This window comes from Brassica napus, chromosome A3 (genome assembly GCF_020379485.1).
Source record: "Brassica napus cultivar Da-Ae chromosome A3, Da-Ae, whole genome shotgun sequence".
Taxonomy (NCBI): Eukaryota; Viridiplantae; Streptophyta; class Magnoliopsida; order Brassicales; family Brassicaceae; genus Brassica; species Brassica napus.
In genome coordinates, this window is record NC_063436.1 from 7,728,662 (window position 1) to 7,748,606 (window position 19,945).

At 36.7% G+C, this 19,945-nt stretch overlaps 5 protein-coding genes across 5 annotated transcripts; 3 read left to right on the forward strand and 2 right to left on the reverse strand.

Moving 5' to 3' along the window:
• Nucleotides 1–392: 392 nt before the first annotated feature.
• LOC106437700 (restin homolog) lies at nt 393–5,370 on the reverse strand. The gene is made up of 6 exons (XM_013878641.3): nt 5,138–5,370; nt 3,361–3,483; nt 1,531–3,219; nt 1,303–1,458; nt 1,037–1,189; nt 393–896 (listed from the first exon to the last, which is right to left on the reverse strand). Exons 2-6 carry the CDS (start codon nt 3,448–3,450, stop codon nt 663–665), a joined length of 2,322 nt encoding a protein of 773 aa, XP_013734095.1. The 5' UTR covers nt 3,451–3,483; nt 5,138–5,370; the 3' UTR covers nt 393–662.
• A 3,690-nt stretch (nt 5,371–9,060) lies between these two features.
• LOC106437698 (choline-phosphate cytidylyltransferase 1-like) lies at nt 9,061–11,902 on the forward strand. The gene is made up of 8 exons (XM_013878639.3): nt 9,061–9,588; nt 9,874–9,987; nt 10,075–10,170; nt 10,277–10,319; nt 10,393–10,548; nt 10,658–10,738; nt 11,196–11,294; nt 11,397–11,902. Exons 1-8 carry the CDS (start codon nt 9,410–9,412, stop codon nt 11,622–11,624), a joined length of 996 nt encoding a protein of 331 aa, XP_013734093.1. The 5' UTR covers nt 9,061–9,409; the 3' UTR covers nt 11,625–11,902.
• A 649-nt stretch (nt 11,903–12,551) lies between these two features.
• LOC106443441 (protein DESIGUAL 3-like) lies at nt 12,552–14,054 on the forward strand. The gene is made up of 3 exons (XM_013885004.3): nt 12,552–13,234; nt 13,369–13,574; nt 13,680–14,054. Exons 1-3 carry the CDS (start codon nt 13,136–13,138, stop codon nt 13,867–13,869), a joined length of 495 nt encoding a protein of 164 aa, XP_013740458.1. The 5' UTR covers nt 12,552–13,135; the 3' UTR covers nt 13,870–14,054.
• A 755-nt stretch (nt 14,055–14,809) lies between these two features.
• Nucleotides 14,810–18,457, forward strand: LOC106437697 (F-box/LRR-repeat protein At3g58930). Its single transcript, XM_013878637.3, has 4 exons — nt 14,810–16,027; nt 16,349–16,403; nt 17,787–17,872; nt 17,955–18,457. The coding sequence occupies exons 1-4, from the start codon at nt 15,068–15,070 to the stop codon at nt 18,306–18,308; spliced, it is 1,455 nt and encodes a 484-aa protein (XP_013734091.1). The 5' UTR covers nt 14,810–15,067; the 3' UTR covers nt 18,309–18,457.
• Nucleotides 18,458–18,573: 116 nt separating this feature from the next.
• Nucleotides 18,574–19,851, reverse strand: LOC106443440 (uclacyanin 1-like). Its single transcript, XM_013885003.3, has 3 exons — nt 19,441–19,851; nt 19,218–19,353; nt 18,574–19,140 (listed from the first exon to the last, which is right to left on the reverse strand). Exons 1-3 carry the CDS (start codon nt 19,604–19,606, stop codon nt 18,690–18,692), a joined length of 753 nt encoding a protein of 250 aa, XP_013740457.1. The 5' UTR covers nt 19,607–19,851; the 3' UTR covers nt 18,574–18,689.
• Between the last annotated feature and the right edge of the window lie 94 nt (nt 19,852–19,945).

Below are 19,945 nucleotides of genomic sequence, written 5' to 3' on the forward strand. Positions count from 1 at the left end.
TTAGATTTAAAATAATCAAATATGTGAATTAATTTTATAATTATAATCTACATAAAATATACAAAAATATTTAAAATTGAATTATCTAAAATTATTCCAATTATCTAACATTTTCCAAAATAATTATCTAAAATGACCAAAATAATTAGAACTATCCAATGTTTTATGTTACCTAAAAACCGAATTGAACCAAAACTCAAAATCCTAATTTTGTTGATCAAACGAACAATAAAAATTATTCAGAGCAAATTTTACTCGGTTCTTCAGCGAATCCTAAACATCCTTGTATAAACTAACCAATACCTGATATAACCCCAGGGGATATAACCGATATGAACTTCACCAAATACATGAATGTCCAGCTCAATCCATGACAAATGTACAGAGAAAACTATCAATTAACTTCACCTTCATTTAATTTAATTTAGAGTATCAAAACATTGCTTGACCTACAAGCCAGAAAATAACCCCAATCCAGAAAAAGGAAAACCAAAAACAATATGCAGAGAGAACATGCAGAGCTTCATAAACTCTAGTAAGCATTACATCTTATCTCATTCTCATGGACCTTATGAGAGAGTTTAATCAAAATTCAAAACCCCAAAATAAAATAAAAAGGATAGATCTTCACATATGAACATCACACCACACCAGAAGAGAGTCTAATACTTTTTCCCAAGAATTATACCGATGATAACCGAAACAAAAGCCACTCCGGACATGATCTTCACTGTCATGAGATGTGAAGTTGAAGCCGTCTGAGTAGTAGCAGTAACGTTGCCCGAAGAAGAAGTTGATGATGCCTCTGACTTCTTCTTGCTCTTACGTTTCGTTGGTGAAGAAAATGACAAGTCAATGTCTCGAGACTTAATGCCTACATCCATTGCCTCAGTCTCCTGCAAAGTTTGGTATAAGTTAAGTGATCAAAGTCTATAATGTAAGAAGGTGTCTTAACGGATATTATTATGTCATTTTACTCCTAGATGTACGTATGTTATCAGTCAAACAGGTTCTGAGCTGAGATATTATGATTAACCTTAGTCTTAGCATCCGCGAGCTGCACTTTCTGTTCAAGATCTTTGACCTTTGACTCATATTCAGTGACCGCCTTTTTCTTAGCTTCAATCTCTTCTTGTGATTGCTTTAGTGCAGACTCCAGCTCTGAATGCTTCTGAGAATGTGCTTGTTTCTGTTTCCAAGGTAAATATATCAGAGCTTAGTGACATAATGAGGGAAGATGGATTGTCCATAAGCGTATGTGAGATATGTAGAAGTTAAAAGAGAAGAAAGATCATTATTAACCTGTTCATCAATAGAACTCTGAGCCGCTTGAAGATCTCTCTGAAGCTGAATCACTTGCTCATTGAGCGCATCTCGGTCACTAGCGATATGTTCATTTTCCTGCAGTTTTGAGGTCAGTTCTGCCACTTTTACAGACGCAGCCGTTGCATTTTCAACCTGTAGAAACATTATACCATTACAGTTATATATATAAGATCCTATAACAACAGTTGTAGATGAGTGCATTACCTCTTCTTTCAAACTCTTCTCAAGTTCTTCAACATGTGATTCTAAAACATTCTTTTCAGCAGCCACTGCTCTAAGCTTCTCAATCTCGGACACCAAAGTATCAGCTTTAGACCTCTCTACTGTTACTTGCTCCTCAAGCTTTGCAATAACTGATTGAAGCTCATCCTTTAGATCTTTTGTTGCCTGCTCCCTCTCAGCCTCCAGAGCAGAGATCTTTGTCTGAAACTCGTTGGCCTCTGATCCATGATTGGCTAGCTCCTGGTTCAGCTTTAGATTTACTTCAGCCAGATCACCATTTTCTTTCTCAAGAACATCACACTTGGCCTTAAGCTGATCAAGCTCTCCTTTTAGAGAAGAAGATTTGCTAGATGCTTCAGCCAACTGCTCTTCATATGATTTAACTATCTCCTCAAGGCCTTTCAGTTTCTCAGTTGCCTCTGAGTCTCTGCTAGTGATCTCCTCCATCACCTTTTGGATTCTGTCCTCAGAGTCTTTACTTAAAGTCTCATGCAAAGCTTCAAGCTCCTTGGTTTTAGTCATAGCTTCATCTATCTCTCTTCCTTTCTTCTCAAGACTCTCTTCAGCAGACCTCAGCTTCTCCATTACTTCGCTTTCACGTAAGCCACCAGCTTTTAGGTCGTTTTCAACGCTCTCCAGCTTTCCTTGTGTCACACTCAATTCATTCCTGAGACTTTCTAACAGACTCTCAGACTCACTGATCTTCAAACTGTACTCACTCACTGTATCTGTCAGTTCTTTCTCTTTCTCAGTTGCAATGTTTAAAGCAGATTCAAGGCTCGAACTCTTCACTTGGAACGCCTCTAGCGCGCTAACTTGCTCCTCAAGTTCTTGAATTCTGTATTTTTCTGTCTGGAGTAGAAGCTCCAAGTCTCTCAATCTTCCTTCTGCCTCTTCATGTTTGGACTGCGATGTTTGACATATACCTTCTAGCTCAATGCTGCGCTGGTGAGTCGTGTTAGCACGATCTTCATGCTCTGCGCCCTTCTGCAAAGCTACTCTCAAGTCTTCTTCAAGCTCAGCATTTCTGGCTGATGATTGGTTTAGAGATGATTCTAGTTCCAGTAGCTGAGTGGTCGCCTGTCTCTTCTCTTCCTCGGCAGCTTCAAGAGCTGTTTTTAGTCCAGACACTTTCTCTTCAAATCTCTTCGCCTCTTCGGCTGAACACTTTAGCCCTTCCTCCAACTCTATCAGCTTCTTTTGCGAGCTCTCGAGTTCTATCCCCAACGCAGCAAAAGCTTCCCTAACTTCGGTTAGTTCCTTATCTTTAGCATCATGGGACTGCAAAGCGTCTTCCAAGGACTTCAACTGAGAGCTGTGTCTCTCTTCCACTTCAAGAACTTTCTCTTGCTGCTTCTTGTGGACAGCTTCGAGCTCTCCGTGCTTCTTCTCCGTTTCTTCTAACTTCTCTTTCGCAGACAAAAGCTCATCCTTCAAGTGGGTGTTCTCAGATTCGTACCGTTTCAGTTCCTCCGCTACTCTTTCCAATTCTAGCTCTAGCTCCTTGGTCTTTTCTTGTGATTCTTGTAGCTCTCTTTGTGTTTCAATTGAAACTTGTTTTTCCTCTTGAACAGGAACATGGTCTGCTTTGTCAATAGCTTCCTTCTCGACTTTTATGAACTCCCCATCATCCTCTTCTTTACCTTCCTTTGTCACATCTTCATTCACAGGCTGCAATAGATGGAGAAATAAAATACTTAAATCTTTACTAAATTGGTTGGTGCTAGTATGCAGCTTCATAGACAGACGGAAAAGTTCATTACTATAGCCATAAAACAAACATATAAATCTGTGAAACCGAACACTCATTACCTTGACGGAAACATCAACTGTCTTAAGGTCATCAGCATCTCCTTTCACTACAGGAACCTCAGAACTCGCTACTTGAGTTGCTTCCTCCATGATATGATCAAGCAACTCTGGCTACTTTTAGTTCTGCCGAATATATAAAAAAAGTTATTTGATTTCTACTTATATCATATTGTGAATTATATATTTACATTAATAAATTAGACTGAAACAGTAGCTTGCAAGAAAGAGAGGAGCTAATAACAAAATTTAGATCGAAACCAAATAAGATAAGATATATATTGTAATAGTCAACAGGAATTATACATCATCTCTCGTTACAACTAATTGAAATACCATTTCAATAAAATATTTCTAGCTTCGTTTAGTTTTATTATTTTACAAGAAATGACATACATTGAAGATCATAAAGCAAAAGAATCCAAAACAATCATGAGAAGACAAAGATCAATAGGTAGTACGGGCTGTGGCATGTGATGAAATCAGAGTTTGAATCTGTTAGAACACCAAACAAGGTCCACAATGATACAAATGAGTAAAGCATGCGTGTATAATATTAAAAAAAAAGCCCCACCAAACAAAACTAAAGATAAGTTAAGGTGTAAAGTGCCCATCAAACCAGCAACATCAAAGTTTCTTTTTTTTTTGTATAGAAAAAATCTTTTATCATCATTATGCAACAAAAGGATCCAAGAAGATTATTACAAATCAAATCTTTAGAAACTAAATATATATAAGAAATAGGGGAAAGAAAAGAATCATAAGGTACGCCGAACAGATGGAGCGGTGACTCATAGGCCAGAGTGTTTCATAACAAGAAACTCATGTGTAATCATCTATAGCTTTTGTAACGCCAGATTTTTCAATTAGATCATACAAAAACTTCGGTTAAAATGTAAAATAACTAAAGGAAAAAAGCCCATTAATTTAAGATCACGAGGTGGAACAATACATCAGAAATCACAAACTTCTTTTTCGGTTGTCCAGAGTCCAAACAAAGTTTCATTTTCTATCTTATTGAATAAAACACAAGAATATTCGATCCAAAGAGGAATTTTTCTACTCTCGGATAAGTTTTTTCTCGATATCTCTAACTTATTTTGGTCTACTCGCTGCCCTATATTGATAGAGACAGCATATCACTAAAGTTGCAAGTAATCTTCTTTATTTAGTTTGTCAAAAGTTGCGAGCTTAAGACCCAAAAATAAAAGGCATGATTCTGATTATCGTGTGTTAATATATAGTATGTAATTACGGTCTATTAATATGTAGTATGATCTGGTAGTTAAAATAAAAAAAGAGTTGATGATTAGTATTTTTTGTGTGCAAATGAGTTGATGATTAGTATAATACTAGAAACTACCACTACATGATGAATATGCCAATGAAATTCACATTAGTATCATCCACAGTCAAAAATTAGTTTTACCATGATCAAAAAGAGTTAAAACTAAAATTTCACCGTGAACTTCTTAATCCGTTCACTACTAGTACGAGACAATGATTTGATCAGGTGGATCTGTGGTCGGAGAAGCGATTGTAAAGGATTTTCGAATTTTCAGAGATCTAAATAGAGAGATAAGATCGATCAATTTGAAAATCAAACAAGAATCAGTAACTAAGAAGGAGACGAAGAGTCGCCCCCAACAAAACTTTCTACGAACCGTTTATGATCGGTCACAAATCAAGAAGATCACAACAGAGAACCACGTTACAGAACTAAAATGACTCCTCAAATATTAAGAACAAGACAAAAAACAAAAACTAAGAAAGAGCTTACCCAAGTGAAGCTGCTAAATCTGAGATGCTACTCTGTTTTTTGTTTTTATTATTTTGAAATTTCGCAGCTGGGAGAAAATAGAAAGAAAAAAGTAGATAGATGATGACGAAGAAATGCAAATTGGGTTTGTGAGAGAGAGAGAGAGGGAATAGTTTAGGGTTTATAAAGTGGACAGTGTATGTATAGGACGAGGAGACCGTCCAATTTATTTTTTGAATGACAAATACTGGCGGACGAGGAAACCGTTCATTTTAATTTTATTTCCCATTTTGCCTCTTTTTTTTTTTTTTTTTTTGGCTCAACATCAACTTTCATTATCCAACAGCAAGTTTGTTACAAATGAATTAGACCTCAAGAGATTTAACCACAAGACAATGGAGGCGATCTAGTATCACCTAGGAACACGTCTATGGATCCTACGCTACCTAATCAAACTCCATTGTACTCTTGTAACCACAATGAGAACAAATTTACTCCACGACTCGGAGCAAATCGTCTCTTGAACCACCTAAATTCTACCACTATAAAAACAAGATTACAAAACTATCTCTAAACCACCAAGATAAGCAGCTAGAGTGAGACTCAAGTGAAGCTCGAAGCAGTTGATGCCTTAAGATTAGAATGTTGTTCATGACCAACCGCTACAACACCTATTGGTGCAAATCCCACTTAGTTGATTCCTAATGGCCAGAGACTAAGGCTTTGCAATCTTGCAAGGGATTAGGTAAGCAAAGCAAGAGACCCGTAACCAAGGCTTCCGGATTCTGCTTAACAGCTACCCAATCCCATGAAAACTCGGGTTGAGAGAGGCTCCAACCACGATCCAGAGAACCTCCAAGCTGAAGAAGAAGCTCATCTACCAGATATGTCAATCACATTGGTACTGCGAATGATGAACTTCAAAACGTGCTCGCCACCAAGACCCGAACTTCGTCGTTGACCAAGCGAAAAAGCTCGAACCTTTACACGTTCTTCATCCGAGAACCGGATTGTAGCTTCAACTGAAAGATGCCTTCACGTCATTAGTCGGGGCTTCACTTGTCCAAGAAGCGCTTTCCTTCCAAACCTCCGTCAGAGCCATAGACGACACTAAACGACTGCAGGAAGACCAGCAACACGCGAATCCTCTTAACACGCGCCTCCTTCCATTCAAACTCTGAGCCATAAACGTCCAGATCTACGAGAAGAAGGACAGAGACGAAGCCACGCGCCACCATCTCGTCGTTGGGTCTGACAAATCAAAAGGGAAAACAGATCGCCAGCCCGCAACAAACAAACCCTAAAACGCCGACCCTTCTCAGGAGTACCACTTCGAACGGCTCGCCGTCGTTCCAGCTTCCGACTTCCTCCGACCTAGCTCAGCTCCGCCGCGGTCAGATCTGAGACAGGAGTCTCCGCCGTACACCAGAAGTCTGCGCATCTCGCCGGGAAGAAAGAGACTCCACAAGAGGGCAAAGTAAAAACAGAGATGAGGGAGGAAAGAGAGACCTCCGACTCCGGGAGTGGGCACCGGACGTCGGGGGCACCACCGATTTAGGGTTTCTTTTTTTCTCTGGTTCGGGAGATTTTATTACACTATCTAAAATTATTCCCATTTTGCCTCTTAGTTGATGTCATGATCAGTCTTACCTCGAATATAAGCTCAAACCGATTTACAGCTTTCTTCTTATTTATTTAAGACCAAAATTTTAGAATTGTATATTAAGTCATGACTAAAATAGGAAGATATCAGTAACAAAGATTATTTAATTAAGTTCAGAGACTAATAATAACATATTTTAAATAATGATTTTATGCTTTTAAAATCTTATGGAGTTAAATTTATTAAATTAAAAGATTTTCTTAATAACTTTCTAAGAAAATCATTTATTAATGGATTAAAAATATCATAAATTTGTCAATGATATAGATTTACCTGAAATACATATGTAATTTTTTATGATTGATAATCTATGAGTGTGGCTGTATGTATTTAATGGAGTAAAATTTTATTCCGGATTTGATTTTTATTTTCATTTCAAAAAAAAATCACCAATCAAGTGAAAATGAAAAATAGGGTAAAAATGTATTGATTTCCATGGACCATCTCTATTAAAATGAAGTGGAAACGAAAATAACACATTTTCTCCATTTTTCATTTTTTTTTTCTTTTTACTTCCACCTGGTTAAGCTATTTGTCACCGATCACTCTATGTGCTAGTACAACAATAGACTGAAAGAAAGGGTAGATTTGTAATTTGGTAAGGACAGAAGAAAAACAAAAAGAGAGGAGGTGTGTTGAATATGAATGGCTGGCTGAGAAGGCCCACTTACACCAGATGAGCCACCGACCGACCAAACCGTCCTCACCATGGAAAACTCTTTTCTTTTTTTTTTTTTTTCTTTTTTCTTTCCATTTGATTTGACCCCTCATCTTTTATTTCTCCATTTATTTCCCCCCCTTCATAGAGACACTTTCACTTATTGGGTTTCAAAATCCACATCACGTTGCGGGTCTTTTTTCATTTCCAAGTTGTGACAAAGGAAAATAAAGCGTTACCTTATTGAAATCGTAACTGATAGATCATTAACTGTAAAGATGTTAATACTCTCATTGGCCAAAAAGAGGGTGGGTTGTTTTGGTCAGCACAACAGTTTGCTGTTGAACATGTCGATCAAAATTCTCGTCAAAGTCACAGTTTTCAGTCTGAAATGAATCATGTAAACTGTAACCCTTTATGCATGTATGAAATTGATGAGGAAACTGAAATATTAAAAGCTGGTCAACTTAGCCAAACTGGCGGCTATCGAAACTTCCGCATTTGGTCAAAGTTCAATGAAACGTAGCCAATGCTTTTGCCAACTATGAAAACAAAACTGAAAAAGTCACAGAGAGAAAATGAATCAAACGTTTTTATGTAAAAGTCCCAATAACATTATCGCAAAAGAAATAAATGAACATGAAGTGTAAGAGAAAAAGACTAAAATAGCACTAAACCAAGTTTATGTTCCCAAAGTAGCACTCAAAGCTCAAAGTCACAAAAATAGGTTTAATTAAAGAGGTAAATATACACTTATACCACTTGGGTTAATTAATCCAAACCTTAGGGTTTAGAGTTAAGGGGTGGGTTTTTAGAATTAGGGTTTAAAATTTTATAAAAAAAAATACTAAAATAAAAAATAAAAATTTTAAAAACAGTTTCAAAAAGTATTTTTAAATATAAAAAGAAAATTTGAAAAAAAAAAATTAAAAAAAAAAAATTTGAAAAAAAAAATTATAAAAATTTCGAATCTGAAAACATATAATCTGAAACTATAAAAAAAAAAAAAATTTTCATTTTTTTTATTTTTATTTTATTTATTTTTATTTATTTTTGTTTGTTTATTTAATTTTAAATCAAGGGTATTATGGATATTTTACCCTTTAATGAATGTCATTTTTGTGACTTTCTCCTTCTAGTGCTATTTTTGAGACATAAACTTCAAAAGGTGCTATTATTGACAATTGCCCGAAGTGTAATGTACAATAAGTTTTTCTTTTTGTTTGGAGGTGTAATGTACAATAACTCAAAACAAAGAGAACACACTAGAGCCTTGATTTACTAGTAGCAGATGAGAGAGTAGAAGACAAGAGGTATGAAGGCATTGTCTAGCTGGGCTGTGTAAGCTTCCAACACCCCGGTTGCAGTAACTGCAACAAGAAGCGACCATCATCATTGGCTTACATTTGATGCTAATACTGGGACCAACACAAAGCACACTTGCCATCTCCATTCTTTTCGATATATATATATATATATAATATTTATTTAGATTCAATTTTCATTTTTTCTGTATTAAGTAATTTTGTTAAAAAATATTTTTTTCTTATTTTACTATTGGATTATTGGTGTCTACAATTTTGTAAATGTAAACTTAGATGTAAATTACAAAAAAATACCTATATATTTTCAAATTATAAAAAATTCATAACTTTAATTTAAAATAAAACACACTATTTTTAAAATATATATATAGTAATTAATCATTACTAATATTAATAAAATATATTTACTTATAAGATGTTTAAAATTTATTTAATTATTAAATTATTTCAGCCTGTCTCAATTTAAGTTGGAACAAAAATTATAAATTTTATAGAGTTTATAAGATTACAACAGGAAAAAACAAAAACAAAAATAAATAAAACAAAAATGATAAATAATCATTTTTCTCGTCAGGATAGAAAAGAGGGAAGCGACTATCATCACTTGTTGTTGTAAGTTTTCGCGTTTCATTTGATCATCGGAGAACATGAGCAACGTCACCGGTGATCCCACTGGAGACCTCCCTTCCACCGCCGTCGCACTCCCCGGCTCCACAGCAGTCCAGAGTTCGCCTCCCACTGATCGTCCCGTCCGCGTCTACGCCGATGGGATCTACGATCTTTTCCACTTCGGCCACGCTCGATCTCTCGAACAGGCCAAGAAATCGTCAGTAACCTCTCATCTCCCTGAGATAGTTTTTGACTAATTTCATTTTATTTCGGATGGATTAGTGTTATATTGATCTGTGAACTCCTGAATCAGGTTCCTTTGTGTAAGTTGTGCAGATTGGTCTCGATGATAATTTGATCTGTGTTGATGATTAATATTACTGCCAAATACATTGAGATTGTGTAATTTTGATAGGTCTCTCTTTGGAATAGCTCTGATGTTGTGATTTTGTAAATTTGAGAAATGGTTTTGTGTTTCTTATTGGTTTTGCCGTTGCTTTAGGTTTCCAAACACTTACCTTCTTGTGGGATGTTGCAACGATGAAACCACACACAAGTACAAGGGGAGGACTGTGATGGCTGCTGAAGAGCGATATGAATCACTTCGGCATTGCAAGTATTTGCCTTTTTTTCATACCTTGTGTTGTTGTAGTGTAAGCAATGGAATGGAAGTTTTAGAGAGAAAGTTTGTTTTGTTACGCAGATGGGTGGATGAAGTCATCCCGGATGCACCGTGGGTGATCAACCAAGAGTTTCTTGACAATAACCGGATTGATTATGTAGCCCATGATTCCCTTCCGTAAGACCATGTTTCCTTTTGTCTCTGTCTTGATTTAGTTTTGGATTTTTTTGAAGGATTTTTGTTTTCACCTCTTATGCTCTTCCTTGTTTGAATCAACGTTCAGGTATGCTGACACCAGCGGAGCTGGAAAGGATGTCTATGAATTTGTGAGTCGCAATAATACTTCTGCTTTTGATGTTTTTTTTCTTCTGTGTTTATGGTTTAACTGTCTTGATACAGGTTAAGAAAGTTGGGAGGTTTAAGGAGACAATGCGAACTGAAGGAATATCGACCTCGGACATTATTATGAGAATAGTGAAAGATTACAACCAGTATGTCATGCGTAATCTGGATAGAGGATATTCGAGGGAAGATCTTGGAGTTAGCTTTGTCAAGGCATGCCATCTTCTTCTTCTTCTTTTTTGCTACCTCTTCATTTTTCTTGTTTTGCAATTTTTTTTCACTTTGGAGGAGTCAGCTTTGGGTTTATTGATTTTTGCAACAGGAAAAGAGACTTAGAGTTAATATGAGGCTAAAGAAACTCCAGGAGAGGGTCAAAGAACAACAAGAAAAAGTGGGAGAAAAGGTACGTCTTCTCTCAACTTCCATTTGCTTAATTGTTCATCATTGTTCCATCGTTTTGATTGTATTGCATTCTATCAAATAAGCTCTTCATCATAATTTGCAAGGTGAATAAACTAAATCTAGGTCTTGTACCCTCTGTACACTATAGGCAAAGAGCATTCTTATCTCTTTTTTCTGGTTTGTGTCTTTTTGTTGTGCATTAAGAAATGATGCTTGTTAATCCGTTTGTCTTTGAAAGGTCTAAATATTACTTCTTTTATGTGTAGTAGTTGTGCCAGGCGATATCAAGTTGTAAATTAATTTCATCCTTATAGTAGCAGCCTGATCACTTATATCCACTGTGCTTGAAACTTCCATGCATTTTATTTCTTTACCTAGTAACATGACATCTTGAAGATGTCGATTTGATATCCATTTTTTCTAACTCCTTTGTTAATGTTTAAACCCGGATTTTCCAGATCCAAACCGTAAAAATGCTGCGCAACGAGTGGGTAGAGAATGCAGATCGATGGGTCGCTGGATTTCTTGAAATATTTGAAGAAGGTTGCCATAAGATGGTAAGTTAAATCTTGAAGACACTATACATAACGTTAATAATTTAGTACTCATGTTCTGTATAAGCTTTGGTTAAAAATGAAAAATGCGTAAAATGTTATTAGGGAACTGCGATCAGAGACAGTATCCAGGAGAGGCTAATCAAACAAATTCCCAGAAAGAAGCTGGAGAACGGTCAGGATGATGACACAGATGACCAATTCTATGAAGAATACTTCGACCATGACATGGGCAGTGACGAGGATGAAGATGAAAAATACTATGACGAGGAGGAAGAACTAGAAGAAGAAAAGAAAGAGAATGCCGTTAAGACGGATGCAAAAGACAAGTAGTAAGAACTAAGAACAACACTGGCTCTCAGAAACCAAAGCTACTCATGACCACTTCTACTAAACTACTATAATCTCTCACTCTCTATCAGTAAAATGCATCTACTTAACATATGATATCAATGTTTAGAAAGTGAGAGTGTGTGTGCTTGTCTTTGGTGAGTTGTCTCATCGTTGTTGATTTTTGTATACAAATGTTTTCCCTTTCGATACTTGGTATCTTCTGTATCTTTTGTTTCTATCGTTTTTTTTGTATAACAGGCAAAGTGTTTTTTTTTTAACACTGAAAAGATATGCTTGATGGTACAATCAGCGTTCAAGACCTTCCGAAACAAAAGCAACGACAAGAAAAACAACGACAAAAGCATTAGAAGACACTTAGAAGGAAAAACCAAAATTACAGAAGTCAAAGGCCAACAGGCAAACTTGATCTCCTCTGTACCAGCAAATCACCTTCACGTAGCCTCCGCACTAAGACGCGCATGCAGCCAACATGGATACATTGCCACCCATCGAGAGACAGTAACAACTCATGAATAGAGTCTACAAGGCCGTGAACTAATGTGTTATGGTCATGAATAATGCAATTGATCTGAAACAGGAAAAGTCAATGATTCGTGTCTGCCCTAGACCAAAAATGGCTATCTTCATTTTTCAATTTTCTAATTCTACTTATTAAATTGAAATACTAAATAGTAAATACTAATCACATAAATTAATCATGTGTTCCATGATCTTTAATTCAAGAAAGTTTCAAACTTCAGAACATTGTTCAACCAAGATTACTAATATCACCGCAAGGCTTTTAAAATTCTTATGCTAAACTGGCTTGGTTGACCTCTATATATGCTAACCCCAAGGACCTAAACTCTGCTTTAATTTTAATTGGTTTGTTATATATATGATTTTATTTTTGGTTGTTTACTTTTAGCCCGATGAACCAAATGTCACATAAAAGTCCCAACTACAAGATGAAGATTAAGAGTTCTAAATATTAAGAGTTCCATAAAGAAAGCTAAAGGTATGAAAGGATGCATAATATTCTAAATATAGTACATAAGTACTGTTTAAATGATTTTTCTTTTGTTTAATTTTGGAAAATTTTCTAACTATCGTGAAGTTGATGCTTTAAGTGCAAAATATATCAAAAATGATTCCATGAAGCTGGTGCTAATAGTTATTTACCAATATGCTAATTTCTTATTGTTGCTAAACATTCACCAAGATGCTACTGTTTTTTTTTTGGTATGGCATGGTCTTTTTTATATAATTTTCAACCTTTTAATGTGTCTTCTAAAGTTTTTTTCATTTTTTCTCTTTCTTCCACACAGTCAGAACTTTATTTAAAAGATATTACTCATTAGAATCTGCACTACCCGTTCTCATATCTCTTTTCAAGAAACACTCTCCCTCACAGCGAAACCTCTCCTCTTCTTAACTCACATTTTGAATTCAACCTTCTCAAAGTATCTCCAACAAAACTAAATCCTAGTTATTAAAAAGGAGAATTAAAAATGGCTAGGATAGGAGGTATTCTTGTTTGTTTAGTCATCGCAGGCTTAGATGTAGGTGCTGCAGTACTCGGAATCCAAGGAGAAGCCTCTCAAAATCAGGTATTCTATATATTTCCATGATGATGATGATAGTTTGCACTATAGGACCGTCTCAAACTGTTCATAAGGTTTAGATCGAGTACATACTCTAATATACATTCTAAAAGACGGTCTGGTTGCAAATGTGGATGTAGGTGAAGCACATGAAGCTGTGGCTATTTGAGTGTAGAGAGCCGAGCCAGGACGCGTTCAGGCTAGGTCTAGGTGCAGCAGCGATATTGGTAATGGCCCATGTCCTCATCAATTTGGTCGGAGGCTGTCTATGTATTTGCTCTCAGGACGAGTTTCAAAGATCTTCTTCCACTAAGCAAATCTCCATGGTTTGTCTCGTCCTCACTTGGTACGTTGAACGTTAACTCACCCTCAATACAATCTTCTTGGCATTAATAATTGTTGTCCCTAAATGAAAGACACGTGGTGTGTGTTGATTGGATGATGATATCAGGATCGTATTCGCCGTTGGATTTGGAGCTTTGGTGATTGGAGCGATGTCGAACAGCAAGTCAAGATCCTCTTGTGGGTTCACACATCACCATTATCTATCCATTGGAGGTCTCTTGTGTTTTCTTCATGCCCTCTTTTGTGTCGCGTATTACGTTTCTGCCACGGCGGCTAAAGATGAAGCTGCTAAGTGACAAAGACAGTCACGGTCAGTGATGGAAATGGTGGGTCCTTGTCCTTGACTATGATGATAGTTGTGTAACAATTTATGTAAAATTATTTAACATAATGCATTTTTTTTCTTAAATTGTTTCACTCATTTCAAAGTCTTTTGTAATTGGGACATTTTGAGAAAATCGAAAGCTTTCTCTGTCTTTTATGTCACGCTCTGTCGTCGCATGTGGGGTTAAAAATGCACTAATAATGATAATGACGTTCAATGGAATCTTGTTTTTGCTTTGGTTCCGGAAATTCCTCTCTAGTCGGTGCTCTCACTAGAGAGTTTTCAGACACGCCTATGTTCCTTGTCACGGGATTTGTTAAATTTTGAAAACCCGAATGCTAGAAAACACAAATACATGGTTAACAAATCTAGTTAGTATTAAATTATTAAAATTTATTATATTTTATTTGATATACAAAACAATCTAGTTATTATAATACTGAAATATATCAACAATTCTAAAACAAAAACCAAAACAAAAGCAAATAACAATAATTATAAAAACTTAACTTCTCAAAAAAAAAAAACTATAGTTGTATTAGGAGAAGTAAATGAAATTCAATATACCTAAATAATATCCAAATTGACTAAATATTATATATCTAAAATGACATGTATAATTAAAGTAACATAATCTAATTAAATAAAATCTTACATATAAATTATAAAACCATATAAATTAAAATTTAAAAATCTATAATATATTTAATTTATAAATATTTATAACCGTGCATTATCACAGAAAAATCACCCAGTAAAAATAAAAAAGGTCTGAATTTTATGAGTGATTAAAACTTTCGGTTCATTTAGAACACGGATCAAATGCTTTGATCAAAAAAAAAAGACAAAAGTTTAGCTGTCCTGGTTTGTTACCCGAATTAAACCGGGGTATTACAAGAAAAGAACCAGTCATAAAACAGAACCCACATTTATACCAGACTCTCTTGACTTCTGTCTCTATCCGCCTCCTTCATCTCCTCTGGTCTTCTTCCAAGTGGAAAGCCTCTAACTTTCCCCTTTTCTCTCTACCTTCATCTGCTGTATGTGCCTTCTTGCAATATCTTTGCTTGTAGTTCCATTTTTGTCACCTCTCTCCTCTCACTGCACGCACTCGCTCCCTCGCTGAAAAACCCTAACTTTAGGGTCATTGCTTACTCATCTCCTGTGTAATGGATCGTCTCACCAGCCTACCAGACGAGCTTCTTTGTCATATCCTGTCCTTCCTTCCGACAAAGTCTGCTGTCGTGACTTCAGCTCTCTCAAAGAGATGGCTCAATCTCTGGAAACTCAATCCCAATCTCGACATTGATGACTCTGTCTTCATTCACGCCGAAGACGGTAAAGCGAAAAGGGAAGATATCCGACAGAGCTTCGTCGGCTTCGTAGACAGAGTACTCGCTATGCAGGGTGATTCTCCTATCACCAGCTTCTCCCTGAAGTGCATCACTGGCATCCATCCAGATACCGTTAACCGTTGGATCTGCAACGTGCTCAAGCGTGGCGTCTCTGACCTTAGCCTCTTCACTGATTTTACTTGCGAGGATACCGAAGATGACAGTTACCAACTGCCTAGAGAGTTGTTCTTTAGTAGTACACTCGTTAAGCTGAAACTAAGAAGTGAGCACTGTGTTGATTGGTGGTGGCATGCAAAGTCTTCTTCCTTACCGATGCTCAAGAGTCTTGACATGGACTCTGACTTGATTTTCTGCGGTGAGATTGAGGAGTTTATTCCTTCGTTCCCTGCGCTTGAAGAGCTACGGATGGCTAGCATGGAGTGGCTAGAGCCGTATGTGACTGTGTCGAGTGCAACACTGAGAAAGCTAACTCTCCACGGCACCGGCTGTGAGGAGTATGTGAATCCAACGAGCGTCTCTTTTGATACTCCGAACCTGCTTGTCTTAAGCTACTTTGACTTGGTTGCGGAAGACTATCCTTTAGTCAATATGAACAAGTTGGTCCATGCGGTAATCAATCTTATAGTGACTGATAAACAGGTTAAGCGACTAAGAGAGCTAAACAATGAGGAGGATGATGATGATGATGTTGTTCTCCACTTCGGCAATGTGGTGAAGCTCATGAATGGGATACAAAATGTTCAGATACTTTCCTTCACTGCTGATACTCTCGAGGTTAGTTTTTTTAACTCGTACTCCCTCTCTTCCTAGAAGATCCAAATTTTTGAGAAAATTTTTGTTTCTATTATATATTTTTAATGTAATTTTTGTCAACTGATAATGAAAAATTATGAATTTCAAGAACATTAATTGCATTTTTTAAAATTTTATTGGTTTAAAAAATATAGAAAATATAAAGTTATAAATGTAAGTTTTAATATGTTTTATTAAAAATTCTAAAACATTGATTTTTTTAAGAACGGAGAGAGTATTTATTACCATTCTCTGGTACTTGTTGTTAAACCATTAGTTGCAAAAAAAATCTCTTGCTTTCAGGTGCTTTCTCAATGCTGTGATACATTGCCAGTGTTCAACAACCTCAAGTTCTTAGGTATCACTAGGGATGTTAACATGGGTAATTATCCATGGGTTTACCCAAACCCACTAATAATGGGTTGGGTTTTTACCCGTCTAAGATTTATTGGGTCGATCATGGGTATTAATTTTGAAACCCATACTTATATTGGGTAAATATAAAAAGGGTAATGGTGTACCCATGGGTTTTCAGTTATATTATTATATTTTCACCATTTTAATTAAATTATATAAAATTTGCAAAAAACGTTTTTTCCGCCAAAACCGTAAAAATAAATTATCTCACAGAAACCAAAATATGAGTTTTCCCGCTGAAACCGAAAAATCGAGTTTTCCTGCCGAAATCGCAAAACCGAGTTTTTCCGCCAAAATCATAAAACCAAGTTTTTCCGTCAAAACCGCAAAACCGAGTGTTCTCGGAAAACCGCAAAACCGAATTTTCCCGCCAAAACCCCAAAACCGAGTTTTCCGCCAAAACCTTAAAATTGAGTTTTCCGACTGAAAACCGCAAAACCGAGTTATCCCGCCAAAACTGCAAACCCGAGTTTTCTCGCCAAAACCGAAAACCCGCAAACCGAGTTTTTCTGCCAAAACCTTAAAATCGAGTTTTCCGATTAAAAACCGCAAAACCGAGTTTTCCCGCCAAAACCGCAAACCCGAGTTTTCTCGCCAAAACCGAAAACCCGCAAAACCGAGTTTTTTCGCCAAAACCTTAAAATCGAGTTTTCCGACTGAAAACCGCAAAACCGAGTTTTCCCGCCAAAACCGTAAAACTGAGTTTTCTTGCCAAAACCGCAAAAACAAGTTTTTCCGCCAAAACCGCAAAACCCAAATTTTCCGCCAAAACCGCAAAACCCAAATTTCCTGCCAAAACCACAAAACGAGTTTTCCTGCCGAAACCAAAAAATCAAGTTTTTCCGCCGAATCCGAAAAAATGAGTTTTCCCGCCAAAAACGCAAAGTAAGTTTTTCCGCCAAAATCGCAAAATCGAGTTTTCCCGCCAAAATCACAAAATGAGTTTTCCCGCCAAAACCGGAAAATCGAATTTTCCTGCCGAAACCGCAAAACCGAGTTTTTTCGTCAAAATCGGAAACGGGTTTTCCCGCCAAAATCGTAAACGAGATTTTGCGCCAAAACAAGTTTTTCTATAAAATTGTGAAATCTTGTTTATATATTGAAACTGACATTAATGATATTAATATTTTATATGATATTTTTATAAATAAATAAGATAATACTTTGGGTACCCATGGATAAACATATACCCTATTGGGTTGTTTTTTGGGTTTGGATTTCAACTTTGATGTTTCTGGGTTTTTACAGATTGGGTATAAACTGGGTTGGGTTATTTGTGGGTTGGGCTGGACTGGGTTATTTTACCCTAAGTTAACATCACTAGGTATCACAAGTGAAGAGGGTCGAGGATGGCAAGCAATGCCAGCTCTTCTAAAGAACTGTCCACGTTTAGAAACTATAATCCTTCGGGTATGAAGCTACTACTACATGTGTTTTCTCTGCTGTTGAAGTAAAGTAGCACAACTTCTTTTCATCGTCTCCTTTTTTTCAGGGTTTATCACACTATGTAACAGACAAATGTGGAGATGCTTGCCCCTGCATTTCGCGGGAAGACAAAGGTAGTTCACTCAGGTCTTGTCCAGTGAATAGGATTGAGATTCAAGGCTTTCTAGCAACGATGAAGGAGATGACCTTGATAAAGCATTTCCTGGACTATTTTCCAAGTTTGAAGAGGCTTGATGCTGTCGTTGAAGATAATGAACCTACACAGCTCCGAAACCCTGAATTGTCTAAATGTGTCACGGAGATGTTTGGTCTCTACAACAAGCTGCACCCGAGTTGCAGTGTCGAGCTCATGGTGAGTCCTTTCTTGCAAAAGAAGTGGCGTGAACAAGGACATATCTGAAAAGAACAAAACATTTTCTTGCTTCTTAGTTTTGTCTTATTTGACTTGGCAATGTTTTTAGTTGGCTTGTAAACCCTCGCAAACTAAACCAATCGACAAACCTAAATCTGTTTCCATTGTTTATCTTTTAACTTTTTTTTTTTAATTAATGTCTTTGTCTTTGATAATGATATATATATATATACACGAGAAAAATAAACGGAAATACAATGGTAAATAGTAAATACTGAAATACATAACAGAACACAAACAAAAACAACATATTATTTTTTTTTGTGTGAAAAAACAGCATATTTAACCATACACAACAAAACACATTCTTTTATAAAAAAGTAAAATAAACTGCAAACACGCAAACAAAATGTCTCTCTACTTAAACACTTAGAACAGATGAAGCATCATAGCAAGCATGATTCCGAATCCCAAAACAAGGCTTTTCGCAGAGGAGTCACCGGGAGAAGCTCCTGCTCCATCAATATTATCCGTCGTGCCCGTAGCACTAGAAGGGAAGCTCCCGACGGTTTTGGTGGTGGTACTGCTCGAGCTAGGTGAGCCTGGGAACAAAGGCAGAGAAGTACCCGCCGGAGAAAGCGCCGGTGACTGTGCCGGAAAAAGAGGGAGAGAGGAGGAAGGAAGCGGAGTTGAAGAAGAAGGAGAGGGGTTAAGAGGCAACTGAGGTTGTATAGGTAGAACAGAAGAAGGTGACGGTGCGTTTAAAGACGTGACTGAGTTTGAAAGTGGTGCGGTTGGTGCTGTGTTTGCGGCTGGGACAACGTTTACTTCTAGTTTCATCCCTTGTGTACAGTGTCCCGGCATGCCACAAATGAAGTACCTAAACAAAAGGGATCAAGAATTATAAATACTTGTATATAAATCATCATATCATATAGTCTTGCTTTGTATGTGAACCTTTTTCCAGGGGTAGTGAGAGGAACAATGGAGTTTCCATTAGCAAACGTTATGAGCGGTTTAACCGCTTGGCAGCTGTCATATTCAGGTTTTGTGACTTCAACGACGTCGTGGAATGCAGAAGGGTAAGCGAAAACTGTTTGGAGCAAGAACATAGGTTTTGTTTTAGTCTATTATATATGTTGAATCAGAGTTTAGTGTAAGAAGATGTGTGATTCATTACCAAGATTGTCCCCAACAGAAAATGTTTGCCCCGCAGCCCAAGTTTTAAGATTAGCTCCTACGGTCCAACCACTAGGACCACCAATGGTATGATCTGTAGCTACTGCTAGACCGATGAATGTAGTTGCGAGGACTGAGATAATGATCAGCATTTCTCTGGATGCCATTATCTTCTTCTTTTGTGAGGGGATTTCAACCAGAGATTTGAAAGATTAGATCAAAGAGGTGATGATGGTGTTTGGTGCTTCACATTTGGTGTCAAGTGTGTCTATATGTAGTGGTTTACATAGAAGAAATGATTTGAGAAAATGTTTTTGTGAGAAGAGTTGGTAAATAACTAAACTTATGTTTGTATCTGTTGAGAGTTAGTATCTATGTTGGATCAAGTAAAGAACAAGTAGTAGATCAAGAAAGCTTTCGTTTCACCTAATCCATAATGTAATAAATTTCGATGGTTTTTTTTTTAATATATATTTTGGGATAATTTCATACATCTCATAAAACCC

Excerpts from the sequence above, each read along its gene's own strand:
- LOC106437700 (XM_013878641.3), bottom strand. The coding sequence starts at position 3,450 with ATGGAGGAAGCAACTCAAGTAGCGAGTTCTGAGGTTCCTGTAGTGAAA. Across the intron at positions 3,220-3,360 it reads CAGTTGATGTTTCCGTCAAG|CCTGTGAATGAAGATGTGAC; the intron begins GTAATGAGTGTT and ends CATCTATTGCAG. Across the intron at positions 1,190-1,302 it reads AGAGTTCTATTGATGAACAG|AAACAAGCACATTCTCAGAA; the intron begins GTTAATAATGAT and ends CCTTGGAAACAG.
- LOC106437698 (XM_013878639.3), top strand. The coding sequence starts at position 9,410 with ATGAGCAACGTCACCGGTGATCCCACTGGAGACCTCCCTTCCACCGCC. Across the intron at positions 9,988-10,074 it reads GAATCACTTCGGCATTGCAA|ATGGGTGGATGAAGTCATCC; the intron begins GTATTTGCCTTT and ends TTTGTTACGCAG. Across the intron at positions 10,739-11,195 it reads AAGAAAAAGTGGGAGAAAAG|ATCCAAACCGTAAAAATGCT; the intron begins GTACGTCTTCTC and ends CGGATTTTCCAG.
- LOC106443441 (XM_013885004.3), top strand. The coding sequence starts at position 13,136 with ATGGCTAGGATAGGAGGTATTCTTGTTTGTTTAGTCATCGCAGGCTTA. Across the intron at positions 13,235-13,368 it reads GAGAAGCCTCTCAAAATCAG|GTGAAGCACATGAAGCTGTG; the intron begins GTATTCTATATA and ends ATGTGGATGTAG. Across the intron at positions 13,575-13,679 it reads GTTTGTCTCGTCCTCACTTG|GATCGTATTCGCCGTTGGAT; the intron begins GTACGTTGAACG and ends TGATGATATCAG.
- LOC106437697 (XM_013878637.3), top strand. The coding sequence starts at position 15,068 with ATGGATCGTCTCACCAGCCTACCAGACGAGCTTCTTTGTCATATCCTG. Across the intron at positions 16,028-16,348 it reads TCACTGCTGATACTCTCGAG|GTGCTTTCTCAATGCTGTGA; the intron begins GTTAGTTTTTTT and ends TCTTGCTTTCAG. Across the intron at positions 16,404-17,786 it reads CAACAACCTCAAGTTCTTAG|GTATCACAAGTGAAGAGGGT; the intron begins GTATCACTAGGG and ends TAACATCACTAG.
- LOC106443440 (XM_013885003.3), bottom strand. The coding sequence starts at position 19,606 with ATGGCATCCAGAGAAATGCTGATCATTATCTCAGTCCTCGCAACTACA. Across the intron at positions 19,354-19,440 it reads TTCTGTTGGGGACAATCTTG|TTTTCGCTTACCCTTCTGCA; the intron begins GTAATGAATCAC and ends TGCTCCAAACAG. Across the intron at positions 19,141-19,217 it reads CTCACTACCCCTGGAAAAAG|GTACTTCATTTGTGGCATGC; the intron begins GTTCACATACAA and ends CCTTTTGTTTAG.